The sequence below is a fragment of the Gekko japonicus genome, unplaced genomic scaffold (genome assembly GCF_001447785.1).
Source record: "Gekko japonicus isolate JY-2015 unplaced genomic scaffold, Gekko_japonicus_V1.1 scaffold2690, whole genome shotgun sequence".
In the NCBI taxonomy this organism is placed as follows: domain Eukaryota; kingdom Metazoa; phylum Chordata; class Lepidosauria; order Squamata; family Gekkonidae; genus Gekko; species Gekko japonicus.
This window is the reverse complement of record NW_015163684.1, coordinates 172,760-188,009: the sequence shown is the minus strand read 5'-3', so window position 1 is coordinate 188,009 and position 15,250 is coordinate 172,760. Positions and strand designations below refer to the sequence as shown.

The window sequence follows — 15,250 nt, the reverse complement described above, 5'->3', positions numbered from 1 at the left end:
AAACACTAAGGAGAGTGAGTTGGAAAGCTCTGAACCCCAAAATAAGGTCTGGACCACCACATATCATATACCCACACATTCGAGGGGAAATATGCTGTATCCTGGTCCAAAGCACGGTTTTGGTGCCAGCTGCTCCAAAGTGCAGTGCCCCTAGGACAATCACACAAGCAGACACTGGGGCCAGGCTGCACCACAAAATAATCTTTGGACCACCCCAAATAACACATCGTCACGCTCTGGAGACTGTGCCTTGCAAGGTGACACAAAGTGATGCCCGGTCCAAATACCGGTTCTGATGCCACGAACTTCTATTCGCAGGGCTTCCCCGAGGCCTGTATTTTAAAGGAGATCTGAATAAGGAAGTGCCCCCTGCACCCAAAATAAGATTTGGAACCCCACATTGCATATACCCCCGTCTTCTGCGGACCCTCCCCTTCGAGGGGACACATTCTGTGTGCTGGTCCAAAGCGTGGTTCCGGTGCCAGTTGCTCCAAAGTGCAGTGCCCCCAGGACAAACACACAGGCAGACACTGGGGCCAAACTGCACACCCAAAAAATACTTGGACCACCCCAAGTGACACATTGCCATGCTCTGGAGACTGTGCTCTGCAAGGTGACATACAGTGATGCCTGGTCCAAACACAGGTTCTGATGCCACGAGCTTGTGTTCACAGGGCTTCCCCGAGGCCTGTATTCCAAACGAGATTTGAATAAGGAAGTGCCCCCTGCACCCAAAATAATGTTTGGACCCCCACACTTCATACACCCACGTCTTCAGCAGACCCTCCCCTTCCAGGGGACACATTCTGTGTGCTGGTCCAAAGCACGGTTCTGGTGCCAGTTGCTCCAAAGTGCGGTACCCCCAGGACGAACACACAGGCAGGCACTGGGGCCAGACTGCCCCCCCAATATTCGGAACACCCCAAATGACACATCGCCACGCTCTGGAGACTGTGCTCTGCAAGGTGACATACAGTGATGCCCGGTCCAAACACCGGTTCTGATGCAATGAGCTTCTGTTCGCAGGGCTTCCCCGAGTCCTGCATTTCAAAGGAGATTTGAATAAGGAAGTGCCCCCTGCAGCCAAAATAAGGTTTGGACCCCCACACTTCATACACCCCCGTCTTCAGCGGACCCTCCCCTTAGAGGGGACACATTCTATGTGCTGGTCCTAAGTGCGGTTCTGGTGCCAGTTGCTCCAAAGGGTGGTGCCCCCAGGACAAACAGCCTGGGTAGAACAGCAAGATCTCTTAACAAGAGAGAAAATCTGTTTAGTGAAGGATGGGGTGACTTCAAAAAGTTTAAGAAACCTTGAATTGATGCGAAAACTGTACCAGTCATAAGAAAAAACCCATGGTCCATCTAGGCCAATATCCTGTTCTCATATAGTGACCAGCCAGACACTCTGGAGGATTAACACCAGGGTGTAGAGACTGATGCCTTCCCCCAGTGTTGCCTCCTGACACTGGTATTCAGAGGTTTACTTTTTCTGAACATGGAGGTTCCCTTTAGTCACCATGGCTAGTAGTCATTGATAGATTTATCTTCCATGAATCTGTCCAATCCCCTTTTAAAGTAATCTATTCCTTTGGCCATTGCTACATACTCTGGTAGCAAATTCCATATCTTAATCACTTGACTTTTATAGAAATATTTCCTTTTGTCCATCCCGAATCTACTGCCCATCAACTTCATTGGATTGTAGTATTTTGGGAGAAGAAGAAAAAGTTCTGTCTATCTACCCTGTCCATAATTTTATAAACCTCTATTGTGTCCCCTTTTTAGCTGTCTCTTTTTTAAACTGAAAGTCCCAAACTCTTCAGCCTTTCTTCATAGGAAAGGTGCTCCAACCCCTTAATCATCTTGTTTACCCTCTTCTAAATTTTTCAAGCTTTGCAACGTCCCTTTTTGAAATCCAGTGACCAGAAGTGCATACAGTATTTTAAATGAGGATACACCATAGGTCTATACAGGCATATAATACTATTGGCTGTTTTACTTTCAATCCCTTTCCTAATTACATACAGTATTCTAAATGAGGATACACCATAGTTCTATACAGGCATATAATACTATTGGCTATTTTACTTTCAATCCCTTTCCTAATAATTCCCAGCATAGAGTTTGCCTTTCTCACTGTTGTGGCACGCTGGTTGACATTTTTATTGAACTACCCACTATGACCTCAAGGTCTCTTTCCATCCATGAGGGGGTCAGACTCCATTAGCATATACTTAAAAGCTGGGATGTTTTGTTCCAGTGTCAACTCATTTTGAATCAGACCTTTCTTGAACTTGTAGAACTTTGCTGGTTTTTAATTGACCAATGCATTGTGACCTAAAACTGAATACTGCTTAATGTGTCATAAATTGTGCCATTGATTATAGCTGTACTTTGTCTTTAAATGCAGAGCCTTCCTCTCACACCCACACCCCACCCCAGCTTCTTCTAACAGAGTTTAGCCACTGCTGATTATGAATCACTTCATTGTTCTTGGTGTATTGACATAATGTTGGGAAACAGAAGTAAGTGCAGAATTCAGAGATCATTAACTACACCTTAATGTTAAGCTGAGTTACCTTCAAGAGGTTTTTGCTGCTGTACTACTTTCTTTGTTGTCCAGATACAAGGTAGGATGCTTTGAATTGTTTTTATGGCTATGGAAACACAGTCATGGATGAAAAAGCAGAAATGGAAGAGACTTTAAATTCGAGTTATTTGGGGGTATGGTATAGCATACATTTCCAGTTTACAAAGATCTGCCTTCCATTTTAAAGTACTTAATTGCTATTGAGGAAATTGGTTCAGTAGACAATTCTCCATTGGGATTAATCTGTATTAGTATTTTTATTATGGGTCTGTGCTATGTTGAAGTTAACGTCATATACAGCTAATAGGCTGTGTACTCCGAAAACATTTAGTGGTTGGTGCAAGAATTATGGGAAGCTGTTGACTTGATTCAGTTACACTACTTCAGAGGACAAGTCTTCCCATTGCAAAATAGTTCTATACAAGAACACATGCAGACTGACATTATAACATACCAGCTGAGTCAGTATAAAGTTTTTTCTTTCTTTCTTTTATCCTTAAGCTACTGCTAACCATGGTGTGGTATTACATCTGCAATAAATAACACTGTCCATGGTTTATCCAGAGTATGCAAACAGAGTTTGAATTAGATTTACAAACATAAGTTATAGCTAACCTTAATTAGTATGAATTTTGTTTGGTACACACATAATACACAAAACTTTGGTGAAGAAATTTCTACACAAGAGTAGAGGAGAGAGAGCTTTTGGCTTTTGTGTGTCTAACATGTTCCTGGGCTTCTAAAAATGGTTAGAACAATAGTCCCTGATGTAGCAACCACCAATGTGTTCCCTATTACCAGCTTGTTTCCTTCTTGCCCTGTTCCCTGGTTTCTTTCACATATCTTCCTTATTCCTTCAAGTCCCCTTATTTTTGTTCTCCTTTGCCCAGTTCACACTCCCTCCATGTACTGTTTCTTTTGCCACCTTTCACATATCTTTCCTCCCTGTTTCTATCTTGAGTCTCTGCTGGTTTTGAGGTATGCTAAAGGAAATGGGCAAATGGAAAGGTCACACTTGCGATGATGGAATTGCTGGAGGAGGGATGGAATTGCGATGGAGGAGGGGCAGAGCTTGCGATGATGGAATTGCTGGAGGAGGGGCAGAGCTCCAGCTACTTCCCACAAAGTTCAGGCAGTAACTGTAGCTTAAAGTGTATCATATGGCTGAGTTTGCAGCTTGGGGTTTGCACTTTCTTGAACCTACTTCCCCAAAACAGCAGAAAGGTGGGCATAGAGGGAGGAGAAACTGCCATTCTGAAGTGAAAGTCAGTATGAGAACAGGAAAGAGGAGGAACGGGAGAATGGGAGGATTTGTTCTCAGTCTCAGCCAGGGAAACTCATCCCACTGTGCTAGCACCCGCCACATCCTGACTATATGTGCTTGTGTGTGCAGGTGCAAAATGCATTGTACATAGGTTTAAGGGTTCCATAGTATTCATTTCAGATTCACATGTCAGTCACACACACAGACACACACAAACAAAATGCATTGTACATAGGCTTAAGGGTTCCAGAGTATTCATTTCAGATTCACATGTCAGTCTTGAATCCCACAAAGACTTGCAGGTAATTGTGAAGACCACCCACCACAATTTATTTCAGTTGGATAAATATTAGTAAGTTCGGGCAATTACATTATTAAATGGAGTTTTCTTTCCCCCCTATAGAAACTGAAATCTTCCATCTCCCCCCCATATGTTACATTTAACTGAAAATTGATTAGAGTTAGAGTTCATGAATGTATTTGCACCATTCTGTGAAATTAAAAAAATGTTTGCATGCCTGTGTAAGGCTCCACCCTGATGAGTTGAAAGCTGTATATAGAAGGAAGCTATTGTGTAACCTTCACATGACATACAGATGCCTATACTGATGTGCTCAGCCCACATTCTTCCCACACCAGTGAAATTGTTCTCATTGGCTCATTGGAGTAAACAGCGAGGTAGCAAAGGGTGGCACACATGTATGTGATGATGAAAGTGTGACACAGTTTATCCTTATAACCACAGATCTCATGTCATTATGACTTTTTTCAAGGGAGCACTTTAATGCTCCTCCTGTCCCTTCTCATGTTCAGCATAGTCTCTTAATTGGCAGAAGTGTGTATATATAATAATAACTACTCATCTGGATTTTTATATTTATTTATTTATTCATTCATTCAATTTATACCCTGTCCTCCCCACCGAAGCAGGTTCAGGGCGGCTTACATAGAAGATAAAAAAACATAAATAACAATTACAAAACAATCATAAAACAATCCAGCTTTCACAAAGTGTTAGTAACAGTAGGTCTGATACTAATAACATTGCTCAAAGATGGCGGTAACAATCCTGATGGTATGTTCAGGTGATCTAACTTGATAGTCAGCTCATCTTGGTCTATTTATTTATGCAGCAGGCACAGGCTGTTGATGGTAAAATCAAGGCACAGGCTTTTTTGCTTTTCAGCTATTTGATGTGGCTCCTTGATTGAAGGCCTAGTGGAAAAGCTCTATTTTGCAGGCCCAGTGGAACTGTAGAAGGTCCCGCAGGACCCTGATCTCTTCTGGGAGCTTTTCACCAGTACAGAGCCGCCACTGAAAAGGCCCTGGCCTTGGTTATAGCCAGTCTTTGGGGCCCAGGAGGACCAGTCGATTTTGGGAGCCTGAGCGCAGTGCTCTCTGGGGATCATGTGGAAAAGGGCAGTCCCTCAGGTATGCAGGCCCCTGACCATAAAGGGCTTTAAAGGCAAGAACCAGTAAGTAAAGGTAAAGGTTCCCTTGCTCGAAAGCCAGTCGAGTCCGACTCTAGGGTTGTGGTGCTCATCTCCGTTTCAAAGCCGAAGAGCCAGCGCTGTCTGAAGACGTTTCCGTGGTCATGTGGCCGGCATGACTAAACACCAAGGCGCACGGAACGCTGTTACCTTCCCACTGAAGTGGTACCTATTTATCTACTTGCAATTTCTTGCTTTCGAACTGCTAGGTTGGCAGGAGCTGGAACTAGAGACGGGAGCTCACTCCGTCATGCGGCAACTCAGGTCTCGAACTGCCAAACTACCGACCTTCCACAGCCTGCAGTTCAGTGTCTTAACCACTTGAGCCACCACAGCTACCTTGAAGCAAATTCGGTATGCTATTGGCAGCCAGTGCAGTGCTTTCAGCACAGGCTGGATGTGCTCCCACATAGGGAGGCCCATCAGAAGCCTGGCCGCAGCATTTTGCACTAGCTGTAGCTTCCGTATTTGTGACAAGGACAGCCCCATATAGAGAGCATTACAGTACTCCAACCAGCCAGTTTGGTGTAGTGGTTAAGTGCGTGGACTCTAATCTGGGAGAACTGGGTTTGATTCCCCACTCCTCCACTTGCACCTGGCTGGATGACCTTGGACAAGCCGTAGTTCTGATAACAAAAAGAGCAGTTTCTGTCAAGAGCTCTCTCAGCCCCACCTACCTCACAGGGTGTCTGTTGTGGGGAGGGGAAGGGACAGGAGTTTGTAAGCTGCTCTGAGACACCTTTGAGTAGTGAAGGACGGGGTATAAATCCAATCTCCTCTTCTTCTTCAGTCTTGAGGTGACCATCACATGGATTACTGCTGCCAAGTTGTTGCGTTCGAGGACGGGAACCAACTGCCTAATCAGACAAAGATGATAGGAGGCTGACTTGGCAGTGGCTGCTACCTGGGCCTCCATTGTTAGGGAGGCATCCAAGAACACTCCCAAACTCCTAACCTCTGGCGCTGGCACCAGCTGTGCCCCATCGAAGGTCAGGAGTGGGATCCCTACCCTCAGGCCGCCTCGACTCAGGCACAGGATCTCTGTCTTTGTCAGATTCAATAGAGCTGGGTGTCATTCGCATACTGCTGACATCCCAGCCCATACCTCTGGGCAAATGGGTGCATGTAGATGTTAAATAACATTGGGGACAGCATCGCCCCTTGGGGCACTCCACAGGTCGGTGGGTGCCTTCAGGGTAGCTGTTCCCCTAATGCCACCCTTTGTCCCCAACCCTGGAGAAAAGAGGCAAGCCATTGCAAGGCAGGCCCCTGGACTCCAGTGTCGGCGAGGCAGTGGATCAGTAACTGATCGTCGACCATGTCGAACGCCGCCAACAGGTCCAACAACAACAGCACTGCCAATCAGCCCCAATTCAGATGCCTGTGAGGGTGACCAGGGCCATCTCTGTCCCGTGGCCTGGGCGAAAACTGGACTGGAAGGGATCTAGAATGGAAGTGTCATCCAAAAGCTCTGTAACCAGATTGCCATGGCCCTCTCAATTATTTTGCCCAAATAGGTCAAATTGGAAATTTGAAATTTTTTAAATCTTAAAATTTAATTCTGCCAACTCTGATTATCCATTTTACTTTTATTCAGAACTTTTTGTTTTATCTGCATCTTAATAAAAATAGTTTAAAATGTTCAGTCCTACCTTAGTATTTCTAGATATTTACAGAATTAAAAGTTGCTTTAAACTCACTGTATGCTTTTTGACTTAATGTAATTATCAACTACACAAATCAAATTCTACTAAAGTTATTTTAACAGTATCCAACTATTAAGCATTTTTTAAGGAAATAGATACAGTGAATTCCAGCTGTTGACCAACATCCCTCTAGCATTTTTTCCCAGCAAGAGTCTATATTTCATGCATTGCAATTTTAGAAATTTTGGGAATTGTGCATTCTCTTTACTGTGTTTGACCGCAAGATCCTTTAAAATTAGATTCCAATTCTTCTTCCGCTCCTGCAAGCCACATTTCTGCTCATATAAGGGGAAGATTTCCTTTAATTTCCCTTCATGTTGAAGACCTCTATTTGTTGCACACCATGCCATTCCCAAAGGTCTACCTACTCCAAGGGGCTGTATTTTGGAGAGCATATGCTGCAAGGGGAGGTCATAAGTTAAAGTCAAGGTGCTTACTGCTCTTTTGTTTGAACCCTATAAGGGCATACTTCAAAGCATTGTTCAAATAATTATACCTCTCTTGATCTGAGAGTCATACTTTTACCTATTTAGTATCCATTTGTACAACTGTGAATTAGCTTTGCCATTTACTACTTTGAGGTCTTCAGGGTACTTGACACTTGACAGCAACTTAACTTTTACAGCAACATTGGCTGTACATCCTGCATGAGTGAACTGATTTAGAAATCAACTAAGAGCTGACCATGTGTTCTTACCTGAGTAGCAATGTGTCCCATTAAATAAATTTTAGGTGCTTTCAATTCGACTCTGATGCAATATTAACTTTTGCACTCATTAATTTCATCTTCTTAGTGATAGCTTGAACATCAAAAGAACAGCCCTCTTTTAAATGAGCAATCCTTTTCATAACTTTCTCCAGAATGCTAGTAAAGCTAATGGCTGGATCTTGGACCTTGCAAGCTTACTGAATTCTGCTCTGACCTCCACTTCTAAGCTTTCTGCTGGCTTTCTTCTACAAGTAGCAGCCCAGATCCCAAGATGAAAGTGAATCTATGCTTTTGGCCTCTCTCCAGCATTCCTGACTGAGCGAGTAAGGATTTGGAATGTCAGAAAATAGCAAGAGGGAGGGAAGATAGAAGTGTGCGAAGGCGTTCCTAACTTGGAGGATGGAACAAAACACAGCTTCATCTGGACTGCCCCTTTCTGAAGCAACATTTGTTCCTTATTTGTACTTTCATACGAATGATGCAGCTCTGCTCTAGCAGTGAAGAACTGCATCAGCCAAGACCGTGGTTTAAAAATGCTGCCTTGATTAAGAATTTCTACTTAGCTGAGCAAACGAATAATCTTCAGGCTTTGCCATTTTTAGGACTGGATTTCTGGCTACCTGCAATTGTTTGGAAATATTCTGTCTTTGCTCTATGAAAGCTCTGATTAAACGGAAAACTTGTGGAAGACCTGAGAGTGGTTTCTCGTCTGACGGTGGCACACTGTGGCACTCTGCCTTGCCAACAGCAGCTGCTCAGGGCATTTCTTGTCATGGTTAAAGAACTATGGATTGCAGCACACAATGACAGTTCTGTTGCCAGTCTGGTGCCTTTAAAAGTATAACTTTGAATGGCATTTAAAGTTCTATAATTGTCAAACTAGTTTCTTCTTACTTTAGAAGGCACCACCCAGCTGCAGATAGTGAGACAGAGGTGAAGAGTTGGATCTTGTTGCTACTGAGAGGTGACCTGTTGCCACCACCCTGAATGGACCATGTCGTCCTTGTATACCAGGAGTAAGGAGTTTACTCGAAACAGAAAGTCTCAATCTGATTCTCCCCCATCGTCTCCTTCCCCGATTGCAAAGACACTCAGAGTAAGAAGACTTTTAATTTCTGTGCTATATTGCAACTTGCTGAGGGGCTGATTCTGCTCATAGACTATAGTGTTGGTATATGACTTGTTTTTCTTTGGAAGGTGTTGGTGTGAAATAAAGTCCTGAAAGATGTCCTTTATAGCCTAGGACTTCAATGGTATAGATATGTAAACTCTTCTGATCTTGACTGAAGTTACTCTTTGAAGGATTATAGGGAAATCACTTGAATATGTTTTCTTTTTTCCTCACAATTACATTACATTACAATGAGCAGGAACTGCTTTTGCTGGGTTTTTTTTACTAAGGCTTTGAAATTGAAATGATGCAGAACCAGATGAACTTGTTAAACTGCTGTGTATTTCTCATATGCCATGTACTGCAATATTGCTAGTATGCTTGGGTTTCGCTCTTGGCCGTGAAGGTCTGACAGACTATTAAAGCCTTCAGTAATTTAAAGATCCAGAAGTGTCTTGTTTGTGAGACATTCTGAGGTGCATATAGGCATTGTTTGGTTCTACATTATTTCTCCAGATGTAAGGAGTTCCAGTTTGTAAGCCACATGACCAAGATACATTTACAACCAGATTATTGGGCAGTATCCTGAACTGCTTTCATTTCTATTTTCAAGTCCTGAAGAAAATTAGTTTGTAGTTGACAGAAACATTACTTCTCTTTCTGTTTCTGAACATTAAGGGTGTACTATGGTAGTTCAGACTCTTCTTCATAACCATGACTATTAGAAGTTTCTCAAAAATATCATTCTGGTGTTCACCTCATAGCATTCTGAGTTAAAGAATAGGAAGCAATAGACTGAAGTGGCCCTTCATGAGTGCATTCTGATAACAGGCTTAAGCTAATCCTTTGACAATCATACAGCAAAGGATGCAGAATTAACATAGTACGCAAGTCATTCGTTCATTCTTTATCACCATCATTTGACCAATCGTATACACAGTTTTACAATTAAAAATTCAAAGTTTACAGTATACCAGATAAAAACGATTAAAGTATCTAAGTCCAGTTCCTGTCTTTAAATTATGAATAATGAGTGCTTGTAACTGAGAAACTGGTAGATTTTGCCATTCCATTTTCTTTTTAAAGCAACTTAAAAAAAAATCTGCTATATTAGTTGCAGAAAATTCATACAGAAAGTCAAATTAAGCGATCTCCATATTTCAATGGTACATTCGTTATATGGTATTTTTGTGCTCAGTAATTTTACCGTGCAACCTTTGAATCATAACAGGTTGGAAGTAACCATGTAGCAAAATGTAAAAACAGCTCTGAAATGCCTTCAGAGGCCATTTAATGTGATACTTAGCCGTTCTTTTATTCCACTGTTACTTGCAAGTTTAATTTTCTCAGTACTTGGTGTAAAACTAGGCTGTCACTTAGACAAGATACATGAGGCACTACAGAACTTTTTTTCTCATTTGGAATCATGGAGAAAACTTAAACTGATCTTGGATGACATACCTGAGAGATTATCTTCAAATCAATCACAGAAATTCAAGGAGCTTAATAAAAAGTGCACATGAATACTGCCATTACTTAATTCACATACTCATATCCTAACTCAGATCTTCTCCTTTGACTACTGTAATTGGGCATTGCTCAACCACCACCTCAAAGCTCATAACACTTGATGCACCAGCCTTAGGTATCTGGGCCTGCAGCAGTCAGGGTGGGACTTGTGACTTAACACTTCTTCCTTCCAGCCAGCTCAAGTAGTATTGCAAGCTATTCCCCAGTTTGAGATTTAAAAGGCCATATATGCAGACTACTTTCTGTGTAGTTGATTGCTTAATTAAGCAATTTTCTTTTGCTATCAATTAAGCTGCTTATTAGGATCCATTGTTGTGCAATTAAATCACTCCCTTACACTCTGGAGAGTTCCTGTTATGCTGAAGCAGTAAACAAGTTAATCAGACTCCCTTCAATGATACACTTTCTCCCCTTCCATTTTGTAGCTACAGGAGCACAATTTCATCTCAAAAAAGCAGGCAGCCAGTGCCTGAATATTTCTTACATACAAGATCAATGTAAAAGAAACCAAGGCTTGATTACTTAGGTATTCAGACTCTTGAATGAAATCACTTTGCACCATCTGAACAATACAGCTGTAATAAAAATTAGTTGCATGTATCCTGAATTCTGTTTTGGTTTTCATATATTTTTTTAACATGTAGTTGGGCTTTCCAGATGTGCATATAGTTACTGCTGGCTCAGCAGGATGAAATAGAAAACCTAATTCTGCAGACAGAGAGAAAGAATGGGTTTGCTTGTGTTCTGGCTACCATACCAGAGTCTGGAGGGAAATGCCTTGCAGATCAGATTAACCAGTCACCCTGAAGGCGTGTTGTGTTTTTGCCTCCCCTAGTTTAGTTTGTTCCATTAACATTGTTCCGCTGCCCTGCACATGCAGTGTAATGTATTGGTTGGTCTGTGGAATTGTGAGTGACTTTAGGATTAAGCGATCTATTGGACTAAGGGGCCATTTTTGTTTCTTCTGCCCTAATAATTCCCTGAATTGAGGGTTGAATTTAAGAGTAGGGCTTTGAAAATCACAGCTATGGGAAAGTAGAGATAGGAGAGAAATGGTAGCAAAAAATGACCACTGATTAGCAAAAAATGACCACTGGTAGCAAAAAATGACCACTGGGCAGTGTTCAACAATTTTCATAAGTACATATAAAATCCATTAGAATCTAAAAATACAATTCAATAAATACCCAATACTCATATGGAACTGTAATAAAATTCTAGTCCTTTACTTTAACATCTTAACATTATGTTTCTAGTTCCAGAATGTTTAGGGCCAGCCTTCAATATAACACAATGTGGGTTTGGTTTTTTCCTGCATAATGGTACTAATTTGCTTTTTCTGCAGCCATATCTTTGTTTGTTAAAACTTGACAGTTGTTACCATGTGTAGAATTTCTGTAATTGACATTTCCATGTTGTAATTGTTGTATAGAAAAGTTTGGAAGGGCTGTGCAGAGCCTCCTGAATCCACCAACACTGAGGGCCTGATCTGGCAGGAAACCCAACATTAGACCTATCAGGGAATGACACGCAGGCCAATCTCCTGAACTGGGTTAGAGGGGAAATGCAGAAGAAAATTAGAGAAGCCATTTCTCAATCTATTCCCAATATCAGGGACTCCACTAAGTCTTCTAGTAGATTCAGCCATCGTTCTTCTTTTAGCACTGCATCGGGCAGCAGGGGGGCATATAGAAGTTCCCATTTTCCCTCCCAACCCAAAAGAAGGAGACTGACCTACTAGGCATAGCAGAGAAACAAGCCCCCTATTGGGACATGACTATGAGGTGTCCAACTGCTCTGGTTCTTCTTCCCCTAAGGAAGAGGGTGAGCTATCAAATGAGGACGAGTCTGTAATGACCGCCATGCAGATTTGTTTCCCCGCACAGGAAGTTTTCTGTAAGATCCTACTAAAAGTGCTATGCATTCTTGAAATTCCTGTTAACAGCAAAGAGGCGGAAGCAGCTGACCCAGGCAAGCCTTCCCAAAAGTGGGTTATTCCCCCTTGGGATTCCATTCCTGGCTGTATTTGATAAAGTCCAGTCTGAATGGGAATCACCGGCCAGGTCCAAGTCAAATCACCCCATCATTTCCAAGTTTTACACCTTGGTGCCAGATGTGGCGGAACAATTCAAACTTCCTGTAGTAGATGATCCTGTAGCTGGCCTGTGTTTCAGTTCTGCTTTACCAGCAGAGGTAGATAGCCTCCCCAGGCATCCTTGTGACTGGAGGATTGAGCAGGCCTTGTGTAAAAACTTTCAGGCTTCATCAGCCTCTCTTAGAACATCCACAGCAAGCTCCCTTTTCTGTAGGGCAATATATTCTGTAGGGCTTCAGATGTCTCAGCATCAGATAGTGACATCCCTAAGGAACTGAAGGATGGCCTAAAGAAGATTGCTCTAGCTGCAGCCTTCTCCACAGATGCTTTGCTGAACTGTTGGCCAGGGCAGTGGCTTCAAATGTAACCAGTAGAAGAAATACCTGGCTTGGCAGTTGTGAAGTGGACCCTTCATTCTAAGCTAGAGTGGCGAGCATTCCCTTCAAAGAAGTTTAACTACTTGGGAAAGGCATGTATAGATATCTGGTGGAGGATAAAGATAAGAAGTTGCTGCTGTCCTGCGAAACAGACAGTAAGACCAAGAAATGCTTCTCCTTTCGTGAAACCAAGCGTACCTCAAATTTTCATACACATAGAGTGTTCAAAGGGAGATGGCAACCCAAACACTGTGGAAATAGTTCCTCCTCCACCAGAACACCAGGTCAGAGTCCAAAGGGCCCTAAAAAGGGGCTTTTCAGTATGACTATCTCAGGGACTCACCAAAGATAGGAGGTCATCTTCAGTATTTTGCAGCACAATGGGAAATCACCATTGGTGACAAGTGGGTTTTAGACACAGTGTCAAACAAATACTCTCTGGAACTTTGTTCATTGCCTCCCAACAGATTTCTTCAGGTACCAAGAAATCAGTGTCCACAAAAACACCTTCTTCTTCTCAAGGCCATTCAACAGCTATTGGACATATGGGCAATAGAGCCTGTGCCAGAGACTCAAAAATCTTGGGGATTTATTCAGTTTTTTTATAGTCCCAAACAAGAACAGGGATGTGAAGGCTATTTTAAACCTCAAGTGGCTGACCAGGAGGATAAGAAAAAAGAAGTCCATTGTATCTTCCATCCAAAAAGAGGATTTTCTGGCATCAATAGATCTCTCAGAGGCCTATTTGGGAATCACATTGGAAGTTTCTGCACTTTTCATATGACCGTCTCCAGTTTCAGTACTGGGTTCTTCCCTTTGGCCTCAAAACAGCACCAAGAGTGTTCACCAAAGTCTTGGTCTTGCTGATAGTGCACCTGAGAACCCAAGGAGTGTCCATATTCCCATATTTCGATAACATTTTGATCAGGTCTCCATCTCACCTACAGGGGATTGGAGGACATATGTCAGACCATATCATGGATTCATCATCACCTGGGAGAAAAGCAACTTGTCCCCATCTCAAAGGGTCCTGCACATAGTGGTTGTCATAGATACCATTCAGGACAGACTTTTCCTATCACAGGAGAGACAGGAGAAGATCCTGTCTTCTATACAGGAGCTCACAGGTTGATCTCATGTAGAGGTGATGTTCCTGGCAAGACTGCTAGGGATGATGGTATCCTGGCATGCTTGTCCACTGCAAAGGTACCCTACCCATCCAGGATTTCATAGTCAACAAGCAGTTCAAGCTAGTTCAGCTACCTTGATCCCTGATACAGGAACTACAATGGTGGAGGAGGATGACTTCAGACACCAGTCTCTCCAGCTGGGAGGCTTACTCACAGGGAAGAATGGTCCAGGATGTCTGGTCTTGGGAAGAGTCGTCATGAAGCATCAGCTTTCTGGAGCGTAAGGCAATAAGGCAAGGGCTGATGTCCTTCCGAGATCTCCTGACAGGACAACTCATATAGAATATGACAGCCAAATCCTATGTCAGCTGCTGGGGGATACCAAATCCAAATTGCTACACAAGGAGGCAAAACTGATGATGCAGTGGGCAGAGACCCATCTGAAGGTGATCAAGGCTGTCCATGTAGCAGGACAGACCAACACATTAGTGGACTAGCTCAGTTGGAGGATTCTAAATGAAGCAGAATTGATGCTGGACAAGGCAGCTTTCCAACAGATATGTTATAAGTTTGGCAAGGTGGAAGTTGACTTGTTCATGATGGAGCAAAACTTCCAAGTGCCCCAGTTTGTCTCAAGGACTAGGTCTCCACAAGCCATGGGGTAGACACCTTAAGCTATTGTACGCATTTCCTTCCACATAGCTAATCCAAGGGTGATTCAGAGAATCATAGAACTCAAGGCAGAAGTAGTGCTGGTTGCTCCTTTTTGGCCACAGAGGTCATGGTTCCAGGACCTTCTCAGGCTGTCTATCAAGGAGCCCTGACATCTCACAATCAGGATGGACCTTCTTCAACATGGAGCTATCTTTCACCCTCAGCCCAGGTTACTAAGCCTCACAGCCTGGAGGTTCAGTGATTGCAACTCAAAGAAGTAGGCTACTTTGATAAGATTATTAACACTCTGATAGCATCTAGGAAGAGTTCCACCAACAGAGTTTATAACAACTCATGGCAGGTTTTCCGGTCATGGTGTTCCAACCATGGGATAGAGCCCCTTACAGCCAAAGTGGGAGACATTCTCTCTTTCTTGCAAGAGGGTTTGGACAAAGTTCTTAGCACCAGTACACTGAAAAGGCAGGTGGCAGGTATTTCTTCCATTAGGTGAGCTAAGAAAGGGAGGTTGTTGTCTGAACACCCCCATGTTTAAAGGTTTCTAAGGGGTACTTCCTTGATCAATCCACCTCAGAT

The 15,250-nt window shown here is 42.9% G+C and overlaps 1 protein-coding gene across 7 annotated transcripts in view; it reads left to right on the top strand.

Annotated features, from left to right (window-relative positions):
* The window catches only part of LOC107107468 (protein phosphatase 1 regulatory subunit 12B-like), a 109,387-nt gene that overhangs the window by 40,207 nt on the left and 53,930 nt on the right, over positions 1 to 15,250 (top strand). The window contains exons 1-2 of one of the 7 annotated variants that reach the window (XM_015407773.1): positions 2,592 to 2,630; positions 8,659 to 8,855. The exons of 3 other annotated variants lie outside the window; for them this stretch is intronic. In XM_015407773.1, coding sequence (XP_015263259.1) covers positions 8,754 to 8,855 — 102 coding nt within the window. In that variant the 5' untranslated portion in view covers positions 2,592 to 2,630; positions 8,659 to 8,753. Of the gene's footprint in view, positions 1 to 2,591; positions 2,631 to 8,267; positions 8,856 to 15,250 lie in introns of those variants that run through there. 3 more of the 7 variants (XM_015407772.1, XM_015407776.1, XM_015407775.1) reach the window with 3 other exon arrangements.